At 39.4% G+C, this 25,610-nt stretch overlaps 1 protein-coding gene across 1 annotated transcript in view; it reads right to left on the bottom strand.

Moving 5' to 3' along the window:
- Positions 1-25,610, bottom strand: part of syt6a (synaptotagmin VIa) — a 121,025-nt gene that overhangs the window by 11,242 nt on the left and 84,173 nt on the right. Inside the window, exons 4-7 of the mRNA XM_085442987.1 lie at positions 14,511-14,901; positions 11,544-12,102; positions 2,595-2,715; positions 1,527-1,698 (exon numbers count right to left, since the gene is read on the bottom strand). Coding sequence (XP_085299113.1) covers positions 1,527-1,698; positions 2,595-2,715; positions 11,544-12,102; positions 14,511-14,901 — 1,243 coding nt within the window. The remainder of the gene's footprint in view (positions 1-1,526; positions 1,699-2,594; positions 2,716-11,543; positions 12,103-14,510; positions 14,902-25,610) is intronic.

The following is a 25,610-nucleotide window of genomic DNA, read 5'->3' as shown; positions in this document are numbered from 1 at the left end:
TTCGCTTCACTCCGCACGCGAGCCTTGTGCTTTGCGCTGGGAAGAGGGGGGAGGGGCAGTAGTTACACTCGCAGTAGCACAGGAACAGAGCGCGAGGGAGAGAGAGAGAAAGAGAGCCAGGGACATCAACGTCACATTAGAAAGGTATAGTAATCATCCACAACTATTTTCAGTTGCGGATGATAAAGGATTCCGAAAGTTTATTCATGCAGGTCCATATGACAGAGAATGTGCATCTTCTTTTTGTTTTCATATTTTAATTTATATTTAATTGTGTTGTGGTTTGTAGTGTTTTGTGTTGTTAAACTTTAAATTTAAAAGGAAAAAGCTGAAAATTTAAATAGTTAAAAGTTGAACTGTGAATAGTTAGTTTTTGTATTATATGATTTATTTAAAAATTTTATGTGGAGTGAATAAATAAAAGTATATTTACGGTGGCCCCTAGAGACAAAGGACGTACAAACTCCAAAACACGTACAAACCCCAAAGCACGTAAAAACTCAGAAGTACGTAAAAACTCAGAAGTATATATAAACATATATAAATAAAACAACTTTTTTATTACATTAGTAATTCCTTTTGTGTATAATTTTATATTATTGTTAATAATAAATTAATTAAAGCAACAAAACAACCTGAAGAGCCGGTTCGGAGCTGAAAGAGCCGGCTCTTTTTAGTGAGCCAAGCCGAAAGAGCCGGTTCTCTAAAAAGAGCCGGAAATCCCATCACTAGTCCGCTTCAGTCAGTTGTGGCACTAATGACAATGTTGTGCTTTTGTGGTCTGAGGCTGCCTAGAAATATGCAAACGGAACCAATTCTGAGGTGTACAAGTAATATATAAATTAGTATTTTTTTTTTTTTAACAAAACTAAATAACATATAAACTGTAGTTTATATGTGCCAGCAAATAGATACTCTGCAGGATGTGAACTTTTCTAAAGTATTACTTTTACTGAGTGCGTGTGAAGAAGTCAGGAAAGGGTTTTTATTACGTATATTAAATTTCACACAAGTGAAAATAGGGCATGAAGTGACACAGTGTATGTGTGTCACAACCGGCTAAGAAATTACTTAAATTGTTGGATATGGTTTGACGATCTATGGATGCATCTCCACTGAAACCCAGCTGACAGAACAGCTGCTAAAATAACACTGAAATAAAAGACAATACAGGACTTTATACCCTTTATCCTTCTTGCATTTACCTAGCAAGAGACTTGGAAAATTTACTTTGTGAAATCAGTTATTTGGCCTTTATTTGTTAAATAGAAATCTGGTTACATGTGCATTTATTTCATTTTTTTTATTTTCAAGAAATTTTAGACTGCCTCCCAGCATTGCAAACATCTCCCACACAAACACTGTTTTCCTTACATTTAGTTTTCTTGGTATCTGGTCAGCCTGATCATGACTGCTGTGGGAGCTTCATATGTTCAATGAAAAGGCAAATGGATAAAAATGTATCAGACAAAAAGCCGAAACATTTTTTCACTATTACTGAATGAGCAACTCAAGTATATACGTACAAATCATAGTCCATGACGGAGATGTGCAGGCTGACGTGGTCCATACTGTCCGGTGGGATGTCAAAGATGATGGCCTCGTTGTAGGTGGGATTCAGGGTGTTCTTTTTAATGCTCGTCTTCTTCTTTTTCAAACGTCTCCCATCACAGATGAGCGACACTTTCACGTAGGGATCTGATAGGTGAGAGGAAAACAGGATAAACAAGGGCAGAAAATGTGTCTTTATAGTTGAATATCATTACGTTTGGACAACTTCCAAGTTGTACGTCTCTTTCAGGAGCAGCCAGAGCAGCAATTATCACGAAAGCCTCTGGCAAATTTTAAAAACAACAAAGCTTCTGTGGTTACTTTGACTGCCAAAACATCTTCAAAGAAGTCCAATGAATACAGTGTTAATAGTGTTAACATGAAAGCAACACTGGGGGAACCAGGAATCAGTAATGTGCATAAACGTAGATGAGTGAATGTCTTATCTAACCAAAGACAAGGAGAGGCCATAGAAAACTGCTAAAAAGCATGACTGAGAGAGTCTCCTGAATGCTGATTTCAATTTTCATCTGTTAGTAATAAATCACTTTGCATGAGTTATTATACTACACTAATCAGATGTAAGCCACCTTAAAAAAGCCAGAGCATACAGCCCGATATACTTAAAGGCACGGTTCAGTAAATCGAGATAATGGCAGTCAGCTAAATCCACGAAAACTCCAAGGATTAAAATTGTGAATAACATAAAAAATTTTTAAATGTCATTTAAAACTGGAAGAAAATTACCTCTTTCACTCCGAATTACACCTAAAGCCTGGTATCAGTATCGTAGGGAAAATGTTTAATAGAAAAAGTGGAACAGCGGCACATTAAAATAAACACACCGCCTGAAACTATTTGCTGACATTGTCTTAATATTGCAAGTGCTGCTTATTAATATTTGCTGATATAAACAGAACGCAGCATTAGGGAGAGAGCTTTCCTTTGTTTATTTAATTTGACATGCTCACAATTGGATTCTCAAAGGAGCACCATTCATTTTGAGTCAGTGCAGCTGAAAGTGCAGGCACAACACAACACACCTGAGTATCCAGTGATGTCCATGGCCTTTAGGTTCCTGCACTTGATGACAGTAAGTGTGAGTCTGCCTGCAGTGGGCAGGTAGCATAGTGAAAACATGATCTCTCCAAGGTCGACACTTTCCTGCGGGAAAACAAACACGAGCACAGATGAAAAAAAAAGAATCTCTTTTAGTTTCACGTTGACATTCAGCCCGGTGCTTCGATTCAGGGAGAAGTGATGTACAATAAGTGTATTGTCTCTTACTGAAGGTTTGTTTCTGGGATCAATGCTTATATTTTGTTTAAAGTCGGCTCTTTGTAACCACTACAGCACTTAGACTGAGTGAAGCTAGGACTGCATAATGCACTACTGGGTTATCTGTTCTGAAGATTCTGAAGATATCTGATGCCCCGATTAGTCTCACAGCTGAGACTAGCTATCTATTTAGAGCACAGATTACACACAAAGATGCATTAAAGAGTCAATTTGATGCAAAATAATGCAATATTTCCCCTTATTGGTACCAAAAAGCAGCTGCATTGTGCTTCTGTTCTTGAATCTCTGCACCATCCATTTCAGGTTTAATGCAGCATATACTTTTATCATAAAGTACACTGCAGTTTGGAGGGTTGCCTGCATTTTCTTTAGAGTTCCTCTGTCTTTAAGATGAGATTTCTTTGTTAGACTGAGGTAGCAGAGAGATGTGAGGATATGAAACTGCAGTTGGATTTGAAACAAAGACGGCACTGCCCAAAAGGGAACTGTAAGCACTAGCAAGGAACCTTAAAGATTAATTTGCATGATGGAAGAAGCTAATAATTTCTAGACAGATACATAATACTATACATTTCTTAATTGATTGTTACATTATAAAAGAGCTTACTTAGACTCTACAGCCACCTTGAAGTCTAATTGCAATCCGTGTCAATATTTAATCGCTTGCCATGGTTCTATATTCCTCTGCATACATTTTACACTACTCAAGCAGTTATTCAAGGCCAAAAGGGTCCACCCTGCATTAAGTTTAAGGCCAGACATCTCTAAAGGAGATGTTAGTGGAACTTCAAAAAGCCTTTGATCAGTTTCTGACTTTGCATTTGCAAACGATTATGAGAAAAACAGTTGTGAATTATTCAGTGAATGAAAACCCAGAAAGCAGAAAACATGTCTTCTGTATTTTGCACGACTTGCACGACGTTCATCATTTTGAAATGTTTACATCTGTACAATTATAGAAAAATCCAGTACATATTTACTGTATCTGACATGTGCAAAGAGATTCTTGACTCTTTTATTTTTGGAGTAAAGAGTGGGACTCCACCCAACATTGAGGCAATGCCACAGGTTCACAAGGAGACAAATTAATTTGAGAGTCAAGTGCATTTTTCTATAAAATTAGTTAAACAGATTAGATTTGACCCGCTTTCTGTTTATCTGTACATGTAGATCTCATTTCCAGTGTTTTATTATGTGCACCAGAAAGTGCTAATGTTTCAGAATTATATTACTCTAATGTGTTTGGTATGACCTTACCAGCTGGTAGTTGGATTCATCTGTGTCCAATCAAAGCCCAAGTTATTAACAATGTCACCCGTAGAGTGAGCCACATATGGGGTGACTAATGGTGCATGGCTCATTTTACACTGAGGAAAGCACAACACAGACTGAAATGTTTGCACTTTTTGCAAATGTTTTTTTTTTTGTTTGCTTCAATGGACCTTAAATATATCAAAAAGAAATATTTAAAATCAAGACTTGTGTTTGAACTCCTTTCTTGTTCTCTTCGTCAGTCTTCTCTAAGTGCACCACAACATTTCATCAGTTTCAGCTAATTATAAAGCATAATTTATAATTAAAGCATAATTATGCTTTAATTAAGGCATATATGCCTATATATGCCTATATAAGCATATAGGCATATATGCCTATATGCCGTTGTTTGTATTGACGACATATAGGCATAGAGGATGATATATAACATTACCTTGGACCTTTGACCTCTTCCTAAATGTCAAATACGATTTCCTAAAAAAATCTCCTTCATCTTTGAAACAATGCTTAAAATGTTACTGCCTATTTAGAAAAAGATACTGGTGTATGGTCACATTTGACCTCTGATCTCACTTTTACATTTTGCATGTGCCTTTCTTTCAAGCTGGCCCAAAAATGTGTTATATCTTTAAATAAAGTTATGGTGGGGCGTGGTCTGCAGCGTGGCTGCAAGGGAGGCGGACGCACCTGGACATAGAAACTTGGTCGGGTCTGTCGTGGATTTATTACAGTGGTGCCAAAACCCAGGATTGGGCACGACAGACCCGACAAAGTTTCCATGCTTTTCAGCATACTTCTTTTATTTATGGTTGCTGTTACAAACACGGCTGCAGCTTTTCAGCTCGCAACCAAACACACACATGAACAACAACACAAACTCAAGACCCAATATAGACTTTAAAGCCGGCGAGGCGTGATTGCGGATGCCGTCCAGGAGTGTCCGCCACCCTCGCAGCCACGCCTCAGACCACGCCCCATCGCAAAAGTATTGTTAGAAGCCACCTATTTAATACATGTGGTAACAGGCTAAATATGTTGCAAAGAGTCCCAAAATGTGACAACAAGATAAACAGCTAAATGAAGTTACAGACACATGCGACCATATTTGGAGGAGCAGCCACAGACGATCTTACTCTTGCACTGATGTAGGAAGTAGCAACGTCTCATGCATCTGTATGTTTTTAATGAATGTATAGTTTACGTTTTGGATCATATTTGTGACCTGATCACCATCATTCCCCTCCATAGACATCCATCATCAGAGTTGTTGTTGTCTGGTATCAACGGCAACAGAAGACGAGTATTTACTTTGCAATGATGCCAAAGAGAATTGAATCTTTCACCGCTGTCAGAATTTAGATGTTTCCAGATCATTGCCAATGGCAATAAATTAAAACAGAGTACATCCAATTCACATATTAGGGTTCCAATGAAATGTAACCCAATTACACACGCAATCAAAGTGTGAATCAGTCTTAAAAACAGGTTTGCACCAATAAGAGCTCTCATAGTCGAAAACTTTCTAAGCACAGCTGACAGTCCTGCGTTGAGTCCCTGCTGAGCTAATAGTCTCAAGAAGAATGAGTGTCCTGTTATCTGTCCAATGTGAGTTATTAGCCAAAAGAGTATTAAGGTTAAACAGACCCCTAATCACCCTGAATGAGCTCAGTGAGAACAGCACTGATTGGCAAATCCCAACACGTCTGTCTGAGCGCTGCAGTCTTAACGTCTCCTCAGACATACAGCTGAGATTTGGCTTTCTGCGCTGCCAATGTGAGGGATTTTGTTTGAAGGGTGTGAAGGTTGAGCCATAATGTGAGAGCACAGCAGAAGTGTCAGACGTTGTAAAAGCATAAAGTGACACTTTGATTGTTCTTGTAGAAATGCAGGCTGTTTTGGTGCCAGTCAGTAACATCTGCACTGCATTAATAATTTCTCAGGCGTGTTTTGGCACTTTAAGTCCAAGTGTCTCTTTAGTGCACATTAAATTCTCTAAAGAACAATTGGATGGATAGCCTTAAAGTTTTTTTCATGCGATCAATCAAAAAACTGTTTAGATGTTTTGCTCAAAGCGAAAAGCCTCATGATGGCCGGATGAAAAGAAGGGAAATCACCACTGATTTGAAGGCCTAGAATGATCCCGGTGATTACTGAACTTTTCATTTTCGGTCAGTGCTTTGGTCTATGAGACTGCACTCTGAGACTTGGTGCTAATTGGCAAATGATAAGATGTTAAACTAGAGCACTCGGTTAAAGTTGTTTTGACACGTGTAATGGAGAACTCAACTTTTATAGATCACCCAGATGAGCATATCAGAAACCAAATATCCACTTCAGTCAGACTCAACACGCCAGCTCCCTGGTACAAAAATATCAGATTGAGCTTCTAGGTACAGAACTGTTAAAAGGTATTGAGTGTTTTCTTATTTATTTGCACATTTGTGACACTTAAATGCTTCAGATTATCAAATATGTTTTAATATTAGACAAAGATAACCCGAGTAAATAGAAAATCCAGTTTTTAGTGATTAACCACATAAAAAAAAAAAGCTGAGTCGAGTTTCACTAGCCGCACCCAAGCCTGATTGCTAGCAGATCTATTGAATCAAGTAATGACTTGAATAGAATCTGTCTGACAAAGTGATGTAGTCTTAAAGATCTCAAAAAGCTACACATCATCCAAAGAAGCAGCAGAGAAACAAAGTATCTGACATCTATCAGTCAGGAAAGGCTTATAAGGCTACTTCTAAGGCTGTGGGACACCAGCAAACCACGGTGAGAACTATTAACCACAAACTGGGAAAATGCAATGCGAATTGTCTGAAGAATTCACAACAAGTCAGGGTGCATGCCCATGTTCATCATGCTCAGCCTCCTTCAGCTCCACCTCTAGATTAAACCAAATGAATTTTTTTAGCAATGCAAACATGTCTGACACCGAATACATGTCCCGGTGTTATGTATTTAAAATGCAAAAACTGAATTCCGTTACAGTTACCCCTTAAATGGGTGATAATTAGAATACAGTTACTTTGTTGAAATAAATGGGTTACATGGCAGTCTTTTCTCGTTTCATATGTTAGGCAATCCCCTCTGTAATTTTGGTAATTCACACTTTGCCAGAAACCCAAACAAAAAAATAAGAGGCTCTAATGACTTGATTCTGGTCACTGCAAAAGCAGCTTTGACGATAATTACTATGCATCATCACTCTTGATGCTCTGCTGAACAGCAGGACCTGACCCTATATTTTACTGAAATACAAAATGGACTACAAGTTGGACCCACTGATTTTTGCCTTCAGAACTGCCTTAATTCTCCATGGCATAGATGTGTGTTTTTCAGCCTACCTTGGTTTTAACAAGTGGTTATTTAAGTCTTGCCTTCCTATAAGCTCAACACAGTCTAGCTATTCTCATCTGACCTCTGGCATCAGAGAACTGCTGCTCAATAGATATTTTCTCTTTCTCAAACTACTGTCTGTAGACCCCGTGTGGAAAATCCCAGTAGATCAGCAATCAACCACACCACATTCAAATCCATAAAATTATCTTTCTTTTCTTCTGAAGTTTCATTTAAAGTTCCACCAGGTGAACTTCAATATGTCTACATGCCTAAATGCCTAAGTTGCCAGTGAGTGTAGTCTTGTGCTTTTACTTGCTGTGTTGTTGTTCTCTCATTTCTCCTCTTTTCTCTCTTTCGCCTCAAACCCCAAAAGGTCAGCTCTTAGGGGTTGAGGCATGTGGCTGCCTCTCTCTGAGCCTATTTCAGGGCTTTCCCTGTTAAAAGTGAGGACTTCCTTCTTACCTTTGCCATTTGCTAGCTCACAGGGGATTCTCGGATCAATGGAGTCCCTCTTGTAATATTGTACAGTCATTACTTTGCTATATAAAGCACAGTGTTGTGGTAATATAAAAATAAAACTGAATTGAGGCTAAATAATTTAAACAACTTTCTTGTCATATTCTACCATAACGATGTTTTATTACAACGAATTTGGCTTTCAGTCCCAGTCAGAGCTAATAAATAATGCTACTTATCAGCCCTTTAAAGACCTTCCCAGAATAGCTACACTGAACACACATGAGAAATAGTCTGAAGTGACTAAGTATCTGGTCTCCTCTGGATTCTTTATAAAAGTCACGCTTGTGGGTTGATGTTATTGATGACTATCGCTCATTGATCTGTGAAGAGAGAAGAGCTGCTGGTTATTTTTTGTTGCTGTGCCTCACTCTGCTCAATACTGCTGTCTTTTCCGCTCATTAAGCTGCAGAGTGTTGTACACAGTCTCACATCGAACACTACATCATACTGTATTTGTTTTCTGTTTTAACTAAATCCTTGCACCATCTGTGCCTTCTTTATGTTGCCAATCTGGAATTTAATACGAGCAAGGGATTTTGTCGTAAAATCATTTGGTGGTTCAATAAAGTTTGTGTGCCAAGGAGAAGGCTCCTTGCTTTTCTGCCCTCTAAGCAATAATGTTGAGATTACTGAACAACCCCTGAAGAAGTCCAACAAGAGTGGGGGTGGGGCTTATGAGAGATGTGAGGGCTCAGACGAGGTGATAAAATGATGAAGGGTCCGAGGCACCTAACACAAACAATTTGTTCCTAAAAATGGCCCCTGGATGTTGTCAACAAGTAACAAAGTCAATAGAAAAATGCCTGCATGAGTGTGCAGTGAGTCAAAAATATTCTTTTATGGCTTTACATAAATTTTTATTCTTCACTTTGAAGCTCAAGGATCTGCTGGGGAATAATGATTTCTTGCTGCTAATTTATGTATTAGCCTAAAATGTAGTGAGGTTTTAAGCATTCTGAGCCATATTTGCCAGCGATGGTGGAGCATGACCATAAATACAGAGAGCTTCTCAAGGAAATCAGATCGTTTGATGGAGCACTGAGGTGAAATATGAGCATCCAGAAGCCGGTAGTGCGCCTCATTTTAAATTCTATCATTTTTCAATCTTACATTTGCATCTTGATTGAACTGTGATGAAGATTTAAAATTAAAAAAAGATTTGATTTAGTCACAGTTGTATTATATTTTACTTTATAAATGCCACAGTGCCAGTAATTTGAACTAAGGGAGATATATATGTAAATATTACTAAGAAGAATCCACTAGATCAGGAGTGTCCAACTCCAGGTTTCTAGAGCCGGTGTCCTGCAGGTTTTAGATGTCACCCTGGGTCAACACACCTGAATCAAATGATTAGTTCATTACCAGGCCTCTGGAGAACTTCAAAACATGTTGAGGAGGAAATTTAGCCATTTAAATCATCTGTGTTGGATCAAGGACACATCTAAAACCTGCAGGACACCGGCCCTTGAGGCCTGGAATTGGACACCCCTGCACTAGATAGACTGTGCCCTCATTTACTACAGGGAGTGCAGAATTATTAGGCAAATGAGTATTTTGTCCACATCATCCTCTTCATGCATGTTGTCTTACTCCAAGCTGTATAGGCTTGAAAGCCAACTACCAATTAAGCATATTAGGTGATGTGCATCTCTGTAATGAGAAGGGGTGTGGTCTGATGACATCAACACCCTATATCGGGTGTGCATAATTATTAGGCAACGTCCTTTCCTTTGGCAAAATGGGTCAAAAGAAGGACTTGACAGGCTCAGAAAAGTCAAAAATAGTTAGATATCTTGCAGAGGGATGCAGCAGTCTCAAAATTGCAAAGCTTCTGAAGCGTGATCATTGAACAACAAGCGTTTCATTCAAAATAGTCAACAGGGTCGCAAGAAGCATGTGGAAAAACCAAGGCGCAAAATAACTGCCCATGAACTGAGAAAAGTCAAGCGTGCAGCTGCCAAGATGCCACTTGCCACCAGTTTGGCCATATTTCAGAGCTGCAACATCACTGGAGTGCCCAAAAGCACAAGGTGTGCAATACTCAGAGACATGGCCAAGGTAAGAAAGGCTGAAAGACGACCACCACTGAACAAGACACACAAGCTGAAACGTCAAGACTGGGCCAAGAAATATCTCAAGACTGGTTTTTCTGTTTTATGGACTGATGAAATGAGAGTGAGTCTTGATGGGCCAGATGGATGGGCCCGTGGCTGGATTGGTAAAGGGCAGAGAGCTCCAGTCCGACTCAGACGCCAGCAAGGTGGAGGTGGAGTACTGGTTTGGGCTGGTATCATCAAAGATGAGCTTGTGGGGCCTTTTCGGGTTGAGGATGGAGTCAAGCTCAACTCCCAGTCCTACTGCCAGTTTCTGGAAGACACCTTCTTCAAGCAGTGGTACAGGAAGAAGTCTGCATCCTTCAAGAACAACATGATTTTCATGCAGGACAATGCTCCATCACACGCGTCCAAGTACTCCACAGCGTGGCTGGCAAGAAAGGGTATAAAAGAAGAAAAACTAATGACATGGCCACCTTGTTCACCTGATCTGAACCCCATTGAGAACCTGTGGTCCATCATCAAATGTGAGCTTTACAAGGAGGGAAAACAGTACACCTCTCTGAACAGTGTCTGGGAGGCTGTGGTTGCTGCTGCACGCAATGTTGATGGTGAACAGATCAAAACACTGACAGAATCCATGGATGGCAGGCTTTTGAGTGTCCTTGCAAAGAAAGGTGGCTATATTGGTCGCTGATTTGTTTTTGTTTTGTTTTTGAATGTCAGAAATGTATATTTGTGAATGTGGAGATGTTATATTGGTTTCACTGGTAAAAATAAATAATTGAAATGGGTATATATTTGTTTTTTGTTAAGTTGCCTAATAATTATGCACAGTAATAGTCACCTGCACACACAGATATCCCCCTAAAATAGCTAAAACTAAAAACAAACTAAAAACTACTTCCAAAAACATTCAGCTTTGATATTAATGAGTTTTTTGGGTTCATTGAGAACATGGTTGTTGTTCAATAATAACATCATTCCTCAAAAATACAACTTGCCTAATAACTCTGCACTCCCTGTATGTCCTACATTGTCATCATGGTTTTCATGTCCATGTCCAAATGGATACTCAGGTAGGCTGTAGCATTTAAATAATCCTCAGTTGGTGCTAAGCAGCCCAAAATATTGCCCATACCACTGCACCACCAGTTGCCTGAATTCTTTGTGAAACAGTCAGCCTGTCTGGCACCAACAACCACATTAAAAACTCATCTTTCTTCCAAGTTTTAATGCTCATTTTTAACTTGGTCATCTTCCTTTGTCTATATTCATAAATGTATTAATTTGCTGACTTGTTATTGACTGATTAGATATTTGCATTGATAAGCAACTGAGCAAGTTTATCAAATGAAGTGGGCAGTGAATGTTTAAATAAACTAAAGGATGTGTATCTCTCTGTCAGACTCTTTAATATCACATCACTTTCATTTACTTATTACTCATTTGACTTAGACTCTAATAGAAAAGTTTAAAAAGTCAATAGATTCTTACACTGGTGGCATACTGGATGTCCATCCATATGTTTGTCTCCCTGGAGAGGTCTGACGTCTCAAACAAGTTTTCCATCACCACCTCACCAATCATATCATGCCGTGAAAATCGATCAAAGTCAAAAACACTCATATGGAGCTTTCTAGCGGCCAGCTCATCATAAGGCACAGGAAACTGGAAGCTCTCACTGAATGTGGGGTTGAGTGTCTTCCGGTGGACGCGAGTCTGGAACTTCTTGCGGTCGGGCAGCAGGTAGACCTTCACATAAGGGTCAGATGTGCCACATAAGTCCTTGGCTGGCAGGTCTACTGCCTTGAGGATGTTGACAAGGAGAGACTCATTTTCATAGTCATACTTGAGGGAGAAGTTAATCTTGCCACAGTTTTTGCTGCTGTCGTTGGATGAGTCCTCTGATTCTGGGACCTTCTGTTGGTAGAGCTCTGGCTGGATACGTCCGATGCTAGTGGGCTTTTCATCCTTGTCCACCATGTAGTCATTTCCTAGGTCTAGACTGCCTACCTGCATCTGCCTAGGCAGGTGTCTTTTGAATGAGTTGTGCCTACAAGGACAGAAAAGAGAAAAATAATACAAGTGGGAAGGAATAGCTGTAGTTTGAGCTGTGGTGAAATGATAACATATTCTCATTTTCAACTAGTCACAGACTGACATTTGGTGAGGAAAGTCTTCCTGTAAGTTAATACAAAAATAACCAGTTTAACATCTCACAATGTAATGAAAAATGGCAGCCTGCAAAAATACACTGAAGGAAGATGGGACTGCAGATAGTAAAGTGACAACACCTCCAACCAGAAGACAAAAATAACAGTAATTAGTCATTTGCAGGACTGCTTTTTTAACAATTTGATATTACTTTTGTTTTTGACATTACTATCTCTCTTTTTTTGTTTAGTTAGGTTTAGATATTAAAACTATGAAATCAGGTTTAGAATATTAAATATCCATCCATCCATCCATCCATTCGCTTCCGCTTATCCTTTTCAGGGTCGCGGGGGGCGCTGGAGCCTATCCCAGCTGTCATAGGGCGAGAGGCGGGGTACACCCTGGACAGGTCGCCAATCTGTCACAGGGCCAACACACAGGGACAGACAACCATTCACACTCACATTCACTCGCACATTCACACCTAGTGGCAATTTGGATTATCCAATTAACCTATCCCCACAAGCTGCATGTCTTTGGACCGTGGGAGGAAGCCGGAGTACCTGGAGAGAACCCACGCAAACACGGGGAGAACATGCAAACTCCACACAGAAAGACCCCGGCCTGATGGTGGAATTGAACTCAGGACCTTCTTGCTGTGCGGCAACAGTGCTAACCACCGTGCCACCGTGCTGCCCTAATATTAATAGGGCAGCACGGTGGCACGGTTAATTAAATATTAAATATTTTATACTAAAAATATTTTAGTTTTAAATTTTGCCTTCTCTAGGACAAGCACATATGAAAAGGTCTTTCACGTGAATATGGTTTCTCTGACATTTCCTTGGTTTTCTTAATTTCAAAGGTTACAGTCTCATCGTGTCACGGCATTTATTTCAGATTCTGAGCTACCCAAACTGAACACTATCCGACTAACATGCAGGTTTAAAAAATGACAAGACTCCGTGCTTTTTAATGTGATGTCTATGAGTGTTCGGCATCTGACTCTGAACTAAACTAGTGTTGGCACAATACAACCAAATGTATCACGTTATGTCTTCTGCTATAGTGGCAGTCGATCAAAGTTCATTCTTGCCTTAAAAAAAAGGATGTGACCTGTATTTCTACAGTAAGTAGGCCTGTATTTCTGTTGTATGGAGCTATCCCTATCCCTGACACCTGATGGGAAAATTTGAACAGGAAGTGTAAAAAGTTAAAGTTAAATGTACTGTGACAGCTCAGTGAGCCCCAGTGGTGTGAACATAAATTCTTATCCTTTAAAAATTATCCTGTCTGTCTTTTTATTGGTTTCTTTGTCTGCCAACCCCTCCTAAACCATCAGGAGTTGGCATTAAGTTGACCTGAAAGCTACATGAACACTGGAAGAAATTCACTTGTCAAGCATCAGTTTGACAGCTGCTCGTTTCAGTTGCCTAGGTAACCCTCTAATGTATTTAGTAACAGGCCACATGTCAATCACTGGTATCCTATGTTGTCACTGGTGATCGTTTCAATTGTTTACCTAGAAGATGAGAAAAGTTTATCCCGGGTTTTACCTACTTTGCCTATAGTAACCCGAGGGTTCTTATCTACATCAGATATATTGATGTCAGTACATTCCCTAGTAATCTCCCATCAACTGGCAAAAGTTACTTGGTTTTAGCATTTATGTACCTATAACATCCGATGAAAGCATCTTATAACTTTAATTTCATGACAATAAAATTTAATTTATATCCATATCCACGAAAGCAAAATTATGCATGCCTAGCAACCACCTAGCAACGAGGTAAAACGACCCTTTAAAAAAAAAAAAAAAAAAAAAAAAGCCTTTCTCAATGTGAATAATTGTCTTTTTGCATGAATAGGCCATACAATACTATACCATGGCCATGTATTAGTATGCATAATAGCTATAATAAATCATTGATGTTAACTAAATGGTAACGTGGAATTGTGCTTGTAAAGCTGCAAGTAATCTCTTCAAACTGTGTTATATTTATACTTCTGAAGAAAGTCTTATAGACAGTAATTTTAAGCTGGAGAGAGGTGCCTCTGAGGCAGAGTTTAGTATTCTTCAATGTTATTTATAATTTACAAATTTATTAAATTACTTAGAAAATGTTAATCCTTATATGTAGCAGTGACTTCCCCCTGGTTTACACACTTTATTCCACGTTAGATAACACCATGTCTTGAATTCAGCTTACACATAATCCTCCACATATGCACACATATTATAAATAACCACATGAGACAGTCTCATGTGTCATCAGATTTGCATGCACATGCATGTATGTGACTGACCGAGTGGAGGAAGCTGGTTCAGTTGTTTGCCTTTGCATGCGTTGTGTGCGGCGCAGGAAATGCTCCCTCATGGAGAGTTGCACATCAGTGGGGATGTCAGGAGAGGTATGGCTTATCTTCACCGCAGCCTCCAGGAAACCAATCGAGCCCATGGGGTCCTTCACCTTCTCTGTTGCCATGGTGACTGGCGTCTGCTGGGGGCTGGGTAACAAGAGTGGCGGCTGAAGCGGGCAGTGCTGTGGGCCAAGGGGCGGGCTGAGGGATGGACTGAGAAAGGGGGCCTTAGTCCGCCAAGGTACCCAGCACAGCTTCCAGGAGACAAATGTAAGAAGTCCCAGGAATGCCAGGCCACAGACCACAAACACACCGAGCAGGAGGCCAAAAGTAGCGTCTGGTGACGAGCCACGGGGGCCAGAAACAGAGGATCATACAATATGGATAAACAGATGGTGATCACAAGGGTGAGAGGGGACAGAGGACACAGAGAAACAGAAAGAGTCGGTTAGGACATGATTTTTCAAAAGGCCTGGTGCTAAATCTGGTTTTAATGAAAGACTAAGGACAGTAAGCAAAAACTACAAGATTCATAAATATTAAAGTAACCTCCATTTGTCTTCTTTTGGGTCAACAGATAAGAGAAGCATGGTAGTGTAAACGGAATTTAAATGTGTGCATGTGTGTAGTGTGAACTCATACGGGGATAATTTTCTATGACATTACACTCATTCTAGTGGTAAAAGTAATTATAGCCTGACAGATGATAGTAAAAAAAACCAAAACAAACAATGTAAAGTGTTTACATTTGTAAAAAGGCTCATGAGAAAAGGACCACGGTGCCAGGAGCCTTCCACTGGGATTCTCATCATGAAGCAGATAAAGCGGCCGGGCACAGTCAAACTCATTTATTTTATGGTATGAAAATGCTTTCCGGGGAACAAGCAGCATACAAAAAGCTGGAGATGTACCAGGAATGCTGACAAGCACTCTGCAAGGATTCACAGGGACCATAGGGGGGAAAAAAATTACTAAACACAGGAAACATACAGGCTGCATCTCTCAAATTTCCCTTTGGGGCATCTTTCTTATAGTAATTATATCTCACTATATGACGCTTGGAGTGTCTTCCACGTGCTTCGACAGGGATTGCTTTCAATTCTCCAATCTTTGCCTGAGTGTTCTTTTCCATGCACTGTGATTGCTCAGATTTAACTCGTGCCATGGAGCATCTCATGGCCTCTCAGAGGATGCTCTAACCCCCCTCTTCTCTCGACATAACACCACAGAAATCAGCGGCAATACGCACTCGGTTTACTATCTGATATTTACCCAGCTCAGCCTTTTCTATAAGAAACCTGAGGCGTTTGAAGCTCTGTTTACTCAGGGTTTTAATTTTAGAGACCATATGTAGTATACAAATAGTAATCAGGCAGCTAATGTGCTATATTTAATAGCAGTCAGCAGTCAGTATTTTTATGCTGTTTTGAATAATTTTAGCTTATAGGTTTATTTAAACGATTAAGTGAATTTTTTAAAAACAATTTTGTGTCTGTGTCCATTTATCATTTCCCCTGCATCTCTGTCTGGTGCTTTTACTCCATGTCCTTGTCTTTTTCCTCCTTAGAGATGGTTGGCCCTGCCTTTACTGGTTCCTTGTTACCTTATCAGTTCCTCCTGTGTATTTAAAATCTTGTCTTTACCTCTTTCAGTTTCTAGTCTTCCCACTTATCTGTTCTCCTTCCTTTTAACTCTCTGCTGACTCCCACTGAATACCTTCTTGTATCTTTAAGCGGTTCTCTAAAATCTGGCTGTTTAGTTCTGGTTTTCATTATACAATGACATCACATTTTGGTTTGTGAAGTCCCATTTTGGAGCCTTGAGCTGCTGGCCATGAGAAAGAATGCAGATTTAAGACACTTTACACATTATCTTCACTTTTCAGACTTCGAGGCCAGTCCAGTATTTATGTACACAGTATATACATTTTATGGTTCACCCCTATGTGGGTTTAATTTCTGCATGCACTCACCTGACCTGCTGATCCTTATTAGCTTTGTATAAAAATATAAGTATTATTTATTTATTATCAGTTACTATCAGTATTTTTTTTCTCTGGTCATTTACTCCATAAACCTCTTTGATTTCTTTTAAATAAGCTTTAAAGTTTACAATTGTTTTAAGAAACATGGAACTTTAATATTTATCTCTAAAATACATTAGAAGTATAAAGTTACAAAGAATTAAAATGCTTGAAAATAGCTTCTGTTTTTTTACGTCATGTTTCATTTTTTACTTGTCCAAAGTGTTATGGAAAAAAATCCCTAGAATCTGCAACCCCCCGTTTTGCACAAATTAAGAGCTTTGATGTTTAAAATTTCAAACTAAATGGAGAGTCCACTAAGAAGAATTTATAGCTTAGCCAAGCAGCGGTCTGGATTTCAAGTCTGGAGGATTTATGCCTGAAGAGGATTTCTTGGCTGTCCACAGCCCTGGCCTCTCTATGTCATCTGAAATTTCACACAGCTCCCCACAAATCTTCATCTCAGCTGGACAGTCGTTTGCCGAGTCTTCATCCCCCGTCACGGCAAATTGAAGCTGACCCTGCACCGTGCAGTGAGATGTGCTGCTGCATGTCTGTCCTGACGATATTTCGCTGCAAAATATGTTGACAGGTAAGAAATTTCATTTGAACATGTTTACTCTGGTTTGTTTTTAACTTTTCCACTGCAGCAACACATCTTCAAACACAGGTTGACATTTGAGTTGGTGCCCAGCGCCACCTCCATGTTTGTGGGATGTTCTGAGTCTTAGTCATGTTAGTATTGATGAATTTTGACACTCCATTTATTGCATTTAATGCAAAATCGTGCACTAAATTTTAGAGCTTTGGGGGATGTAAATAGGAAGTCAAGATTTCCTGGTTTTAATATATTACTTGATATTTAAACCTTTATTCATGTTTGCGTTTTTGTAATTTGACATTAAAGCTATGGGGAATTAGCTGATAACAATTAGGTTTTATTCGAATTATCTGACATTAAATAAAATGCATAAAAACATCATGGCTTAGAGTCAGGTTTCAGGGTTACAAGAAGTGTATATTGTGTCATATTTGATAAGTTTAAGGGTTTTCAGTTATGATGAAATACAAATATAAAATGCCCTCTGGAAGGGAAAGTCACACTAACTCCAAATTCAGTTCAGTCCCCTCGACACACTTTCACTCCATTTACATGTTTGCATCAAGGATTCATCACATTAAGTGCTTTTCAGACCAAATAGCCTAAAGTGGAAGTGGATTATGAAGCCCTCCAACACAGAGTCTAAGCTTACTAACTACTGTGGGAAGGTAAAGCATGTGACTATTTCAAGAATGTCAGCAATAAACAAAAAGAAATGCACAATTTTTGTATATTTTAGATAATAAATTCCAATATTGACTAGAAATACCAATATATGAATATAGAAAAATAGGCTAATTAAAGAAAATGATAAAAACATCCAAATGAAACTGAATCGAGGCACATCTTCTAATAAGTGGTAGACATGATCTTAGTATGCTGATTACAAGGTCATCTCCAATCTTGCTGCTGTATTTCTACAACCCCCTTACTTAAGAGACCCCTCATAAGCTTCAAGTGTGACTCCACACACTAACGGAGTGAGAGGGAGTAAGGGCCTGACTAGAATTAGGCTTAAATAAGTGTATATCATGCCTGTAGGCTCTGATTTGATATTAGGTTTGAGTATGTATTTTTATACTGCAGCTCCAAGTACTGACCGTGTTGATAAGGGGGTCCGTAAGGCACACACAATATCTAAAAGTGAGCCTCGCTGTTTGAAAACCTCTTCAGTGAACTACTACTCAAGGTGACTTGTGTAAACACGCAGGCACACATGAGTTCTTTGTAATACAAAGTTCAGACTCAAGTATTTTAAAGTTCACATTTTCAACTCTGGAGAGAGAACTACACGAAAAACTCTAAACTTCAAACAACCACACTTTAGACAAACACAGACAACCCTTCTTTGAGGAACTGGCAAAAGATAGATGTTTGTCCAGTCGGCATCTATTAACGTTTTCCAAGGTCGCATGCTGGCTCTGTTAATTCTGCTCACAGAGGTAGATTCAACTTCATCCTCAAACAGTAAGAAATAACTTATATTTAAAGTCTCATGCAAAATTTTATTCTCCCACCAAGGGCAGCTGTAAATTGCTAAAGACTTGCAAAGATAGGCCTAACTAGAATAACGATGGATGTTATGCTTGCAGGGTCATCTCGGGAGGTCTTAGCAGGTAGTTAAAAATTTCTTAATATGAGTCCTACAAATCCGCACCTTTTATTTAAGAAATCTTTTGCTTGTTAGGTATCTGAGGTAAAAACAGTGTGCAGCACAAAGCACTTCACGAAGTAAGTTTATTTCATTTTTTTTATTTCAAACATGTGCCTTCACAATCATTACAAAATATATGTAAAATATTTGTTAGAAAAGGAGTAGGCAGAAGTATATACTCTGCCAACAGATGACAAAAAAGTGGATACATATTTAAAAATACTTAATGTGCTGATCACTGCAAAAAAAGAGTCAGAAAGTCTTAGCATCTTGAAAAAAGAAGGCAACTGGACATCTTTGAGTTAATGAAGACACTTGGAGAGTGCCAGGTTTTTAACACCTATTGGGGTCAGAAGATGCCAAAGTTCACATTTTTAACTGAGAAGAGGAGGCCACTGCGTTTGTGTTTACTGTGAACGACCATCACTGAACAGAGGTGCAGTCCACAGATCCCTTCCCACGTGCTTCTACCCCACTCACACCTCGCCTCAGGTGACCTCAATAGGTCTCATGATGGGCGAGGGCAAAGTTTCACATGAGCAAAGGCCGTTTTTCCACCCCTTGGCTCATGTGATGATTCAAATGCCATAAACAGCCAATATTTGAATAACAGATAATAATCATGGGTTTTTTTCAGTGTAGAAATGGGATAGTGTCCTAAACACAGATGCTCTCTTTTGCATCACATTTTGCCTCACAGTTAATTTCTGAGTAGAAAATAATCTCAAAGCTGTACACATTAACTTTTCTGACCCTTAATGGATGTGATCCCTCTTTTTATTCCTGTAGTCTCAGTATCTCACATAATTTCAGTCGTGGTGTTTTCTGTTTTCAGATCATTTGCAGTCTCAGTGGATTCAGGATGGGCTGATGGCTTGCAGTTCAAGAAGGAACATAATAACACATTTCAGCCTGGCTCAAAATCACTTGACACTTCCTGTACTTGGCTGAGAGCAGACTTTGAACTGGACTCAAGCTCTGCCTGACAAAGTCTGCCAAAACACAAATCCAGACAAGAGTGCTTATTGAGGAAATGTTTGTGCAGTGATATTTTCTTCCTATCACAGCTCCACTGTCACTTCTTGAACTTTTGCACTTTCTATGGCAGACGCCATGCTGGGTAAAGGTATAAAAAGAAATAGAGACACAGATTTTTTTTTTTTCTTTAATCGTCCATCTTACACCACTGTTAATGAGAAGGGTAGTTTTTCCTGTGCCTCTGGTACAAAAATAGAAATGACAAAAGTAATTTGCTGCTAATTTCTGAGTGCTTTTATTGTCTGCCAGTGTTGAGAAGATGTGACAAACTCAATGCAGAAAGCTAATGAAGCAGTGATAGTGAGACAGAGACAGAGAGCTGGTATGACTGCTTGAGGAATAGAGAGTGATGGAAAAGCCATTGTTCTTCCTCTCCAGACAGATGGGTAATGGAGCAGAGCTGCGTGAACATATTACTCCCTCTGGACACAACCTCGCCTGACACCGTGAGACTAAACTGACCTCAGGGTTTACCGCACTATTAATGATCACACCCACGCCAAAGAAGAGTGGACTCTCACTATCCTGCAGCCAATCAAAGGGGTCTTTTTGGGGTCCTTTCATGCTGCAGACGCCTTTTTCGCAATCAATACTGCAGCGGCTGACTCAGTCTCACTCCAAAGCTGGGCTTTAGGGCAGGTGAAAAGGGCAGGGAAGTGAAGTATGGAAGATAGGATGTTCAACTATGGGCCTTGCGTGAATGCAGCTCGAGCGCTTTCAAATCGTTGTGGCATGCTTACCCTTTCCCACAAGCTGAAGCACATTGAGGGCTGAGGCATGCAACAGGTTGCCGCTCTCTCTGCTGCCACTGTGTGCGTTTCAGTACAGGCCTAGTTTCTTGTTCGAATCAAGCTTCCTTTCATCAGATATTTTGTGACGGTGCCCAAGGGGTTTTTTGTTTTATTTGACGAATGTGCTTAAGGGTCTGACCTGGTTTCCATAGTTACGCAATAACTAGAGAAAGTATGGATCCTCCGTGTTTGCTTGCAAGAACCAATTAATCTCTTGCCCTTGTAGCTGATTGATATTGAAGGTGGGCTTCAGCCGTTGTGCCCTGATGCAGATTATGGGATTACTGAGGCTGATGGCTCTGTCATTTTTAAGCGAGTAAGATTGCAACAATAGTCTCAGTGAACTGAAAGTATTATTTTAAACTAAACCTTTTCTAGGCTCTAAAAACTTTATGGTTTAGATTTACTTGATTTACTTTAACTCATTCTGTCTTCACCCCACCATCCTTCTAATGGTGATTTTGTGGGTCTGACAAATTTAAGTTATGTTCCACCCTGGGATGAGAACATGCTGGCAGATCTTAAAACATCCTGCTAATAAAAAAATACATTGCTTTAAGTATTTAAATGACTGCACAGAAGGTTTTTGTTCTTTCATATTTAGTATAGCCAGTCACTTTTATTGCTAAGTAAATTCACACATTAAAAGGTATTTGGTGGATGATGATAAGCACAGAAGCGGTGAGTGAAAGGTAGCATGGTGATGTCTTAGATTTTCAAATATGAATGCAATAGAACAAAACAATATGCGAACTATATGAATAATATAAATAACTGCCTGTTTTATAAGAAGAGGGACCTGCACAATAAAGTGGACTCATTCTTTGCAGTCACAGTGGAAATTTAACCTGTTGTTTAAGTTATATGAATCATTATATTATGGATGTATGTAGCACAAAAATAGATGGAATTTAAATAAGTTAATGCATGAATGCAGGCATATATGAATATATAGGTTAAACCCTCTGGTCAGTAACATGTATTTATGCATAAACATGCAGATAAAACATGCAGGGATGCAGAAAAAAAGCTAAATAACAGGTTAGGGTTGGTAAAAATAAGCGGAGCGGTTGATGTATTATGTATTTTCATATTTACTTTAACATTTTCCTGAATTTGAGAATTTATTTCTGCACGCAGACACATTGCATTTACCCTCCACAGCTGTAGACTGAAGTTAGGACCACCCACCCGATGTTACTTCTGCATACTCAAGTCCTTGTTTTCTCCCCCATACGACAGAAGCAGATGTGATGTCTTCCTTCTGGATATGTTTCTAAGAAAACTGAAAATCCTCTAAAATGTTACTTTGCATTGACTTTTTCTTTTATTACAGCTTTTATTTCTGTAACGATTTGGGCAACATATGGTGTAGAGTCGACAGCAGAATTTAAAGTACTGCTTTATTGTGCCCCCTCGTCCCAGCAATCCTGTGGCTATGTTAACAACACAGATTGAAATATGGAATTTAAATAGGAAAAGGAATAAGCAGGGGTTAAAAAAAAAAGCCTTCTTAAACAGAAACCCCCCGAGATTTCGGGCGATGTCTGTGAGGATGGTGGCGAGTGCTGGTGCTGTCTGTGCCCCACACACTGAAATAACTCATCTTTTCTGCCTTTCACACAAGGCTATGACATCTGATATTTCTGTGGGGGAAAAACAGAAAAACTTCTGTCTTCATGACAAGATAGAAAAAGCAGTCTTTGGCGATTTCATGTATTTACCTGACATGACAAATTAATGTGTTTCTGCATCTTTCCACAATGTACAGAGATACCGTTTTCCAAGTAATACTGAATAACCTGCGGCAGCTTTTAAAACTAGTTTCAGCTCAAACATAAAGAGCAGTGAAGCAGATCTGTTATTAATGGTTCCAACTTCCAGAAAAAATTAAACTGGTTCAGGGAAAGAACACATTACACAACAGGTAATGACATTTCATGGAATTAGAAATGTGAGCTGACTTTGCACAGCTGATTTTAGCCCCCAATAGGCTTTGTATTGTACAATCCCCTTAAATTGTAAATGTTTCCCAAACACACTTGTTTCAAAGCTGTCACTAGTAGCTTCCCTGTCTGCTTTCCCTAAGGGGTGAAATAATACGCTCTAATCTTGATGTGGGTACCTCAGCCATTTTTGGATTTCTGTATCCCATGGTGTCGTTTTCAGAGCAATCAGAAAATCCCATAATCCTCCAGATCCCCAAATCCTAAAGCCCCGACACCACATGTGAAGAGGAGTTTAGGCCCCAGCAGACTCTGAGACTGTGGGAAAAAAATAACACCCTCACATTTTCATGCTTTAGGGAAAAAAATGTCTAAACCAGCCTCAATGAAATATAATACCCCTATTAGTCATTGCTTTAATTTGAATTGAATATTTTTACAGCAACAGTGGTAACAGTACAATTACAGCACCCAGCTGTGTTGGCAGTGAGACAAAAGGGGACAGAACCTTTTATAGACACAACACTTAGTTTCTTTCCTCCCTGAAGTGAGCTCGGGCGCTTTAAGTGGGAAAAAAGAAAAAAATAGTGAATATTGGGTAACATGTCAGAAGCATCAGAGCTGACAAAAGATTTGGGGCGATGCCGCGTCTCTGCTACATTCACTTAAAACCATTTGCCCCCAATAGTCAGCTCAATCACTCTGTATGGTTGACAGTTTGAAACCTGTGGGGCCAAGATATACTGTCAACCAGAAATGTGTCCAAATACTTTAGAGCTGTCTGTAGGAGCAGGTGGTGGTTTTTGTTTTTTCAGCCTGAGTTTTGTCAAAATACGCCGCAGAGATGTCGTGTCCAGGAACCTGTCACTGTGAAAACACAGACAGCTCGAGGATTCGGCTGCTTTGGGACAGATTTTTGCCTCTGGAATGCAAAACGCCAAATATATTCCGCTGTAGTTATCCATATCATTTAAAGATTAAGTAGGACGCAGCTTATGCATGTATAATTTCCAAACACCTCCAAAGGATATAAAGGTTTAAAATCTTTTTTAAATTCTATATTAACAAAGTAGAATTTTGTGTTGGTTTCACAGTGCACAAAATAATCAGATTTCTGTTGTTTTTGTCCAGCCATGTATAATTTACTCATAATTAAGTTAACCCCTTAAAGCAGCAGTGCAGTTTCAACCTGTTTTCATTCTCAGGGTATCGAATAATACAGTTTTTGTCAAAGTTGTTGGCAGATATGCACCATGGCATTATTGTTTGACCATAGTGAGATGAGTCTATCATTTTCAATTCATCACAAGCTCACAAGGATTCTTGCAAAGGACCGGCATTTAAATGCACCGGGTAAGCATATTTTTTTATTCAAACCTATGCCGTACTTTTGTGATGTACAAAATGAGAAGTTGATTGAAAAAGTGAAAAAAGGTGCAAAACACAAAGTTACTGAATGGGATTCATTGCCCAGCATTTTTATTACTGTTTGCTCTCTGTGTCTCTGCTAATGATGTGTCACCTTGTGAGAAGGACACATTCTGCATATCTCTGCAACTCCAGTGGCAGGTGGCAGTTCTCTCACTGGTGCTCCTGTCACTCACTGGGAGTTTTAACTTCAGAATTGCACAAAGTAACACTAACTAAATCATTCAGGACATGGCCGTGCCATTTAAATTAACTTTGCACTTGGTGTTGACGTTCAGTATGACATCTCCATAAGGTTAGGGCCAGCTGATTGATAAAGAGGGAGCAGAGGTCCTGGCTCTGCACAAAAGCTGATTAAAATCATCTACACTGATTCCCCTTGAAAGACCAATAAAAACAGCACTTTGTCAGGTTTGAAGAGTAATGTCTCCAGTGTGCCATATCTGACACACAACAGTTAGTCTGCCAAAATATTTCTGATTAAACTTGCTTCGCTGTACAGGACAGAGGATGTCAAGCAGACTTCTGACAGTAAAGTTTAATGTATACTTACTGATTGCAGAAGAAGAAGTGGCTAGAAATGTTTAGAGGGGAAGGCCGAAGCTGAACAGGCCAATCACAGCTGCACTGACTACAAATTTCTAGGGAGGTGCATTTCAGGTTATGATGTAGGGTTTTAGAAAAGTTTTTGGTTATGATGTACTACCTGCAGTGATTATTTAATTTTTGGTTTTAAATTTATTGCAAATATTTTTCATTTTGGGCTTTTTTATTGTCATTTCACATGCCTGAAGTTTTGATATCTGTCTTTATTCAATTTCTGGGTTCCTGTTTTGATTTCTTTAATCTAGTGCACTGCAAGGTTTATTTCTTGTGACATCTTTGAGTGTTTGTTTCCTATTTTACCTAATGGTTATTCTAGTTACGAGTTTTGGTTTCTTGGTTTCTGTTAGTAAAGTGCAGTGTTTCCCTGTCTGTTCCTCCCCCTGTCAATGCGGTTTGTCTTTTTTCTCCTGTATTCCCTTTTCTAGCTTCCCGTTTAGTGTGAGCCTTCTTGTGTCCATGTTTACAATGTCTCCTTTGAGTGCTTCCTTGGTAAATGTTAGTATTCACTTCTGTTTCTGACACGGTTCTGGGTCCGTTGGACCCAGTATTTTGAGTTCATTATGTTTTGGTACTTTTGCATCATGGATTTTCCTTTATGTTTCTCTGGTACTTGGTGTTTCAGTTATCTTGGTGTTTTTCTATATTGTGATTTATGATCTGATACTGTTGTGATTATGATTATCATTTAGTAGCCTTTGGTCAGTGTCAAGTCTGTCTCTGTCTAGTCTGTGTCTTAGTAAAGTGTGTTTTGTTTCCTGTTTTACTTTGAAGGTTCTTGTTCCTGTCTGATGTTAGTATGTGCAGCTTTGTTCCCCCTGTCTCGTTAGCCCTGATCTCTCCCAGCTGTGTCTCCCTCCTGTTGCCGATTCCCCCGTTACTACCCTGTGTATATAAGCCCTGTGTTTTCCCATGCTCAGTGTCGCGTCGTACCATCAGATTATGCCTGTGTGTTCTTGGTC

The sequence above is a fragment of the Copadichromis virginalis genome, linkage group LG20, assembly GCF_057382275.1.
Source record: "Copadichromis virginalis isolate Kocher_CV1m ecotype Utaka linkage group LG20, C_Virginalis_male_GT1.1, whole genome shotgun sequence".
NCBI lineage: Eukaryota > Metazoa > Chordata > Actinopteri > Cichliformes > Cichlidae > Copadichromis > Copadichromis virginalis.
This window is presented reverse-complemented; position numbering and strand designations above follow the sequence as displayed.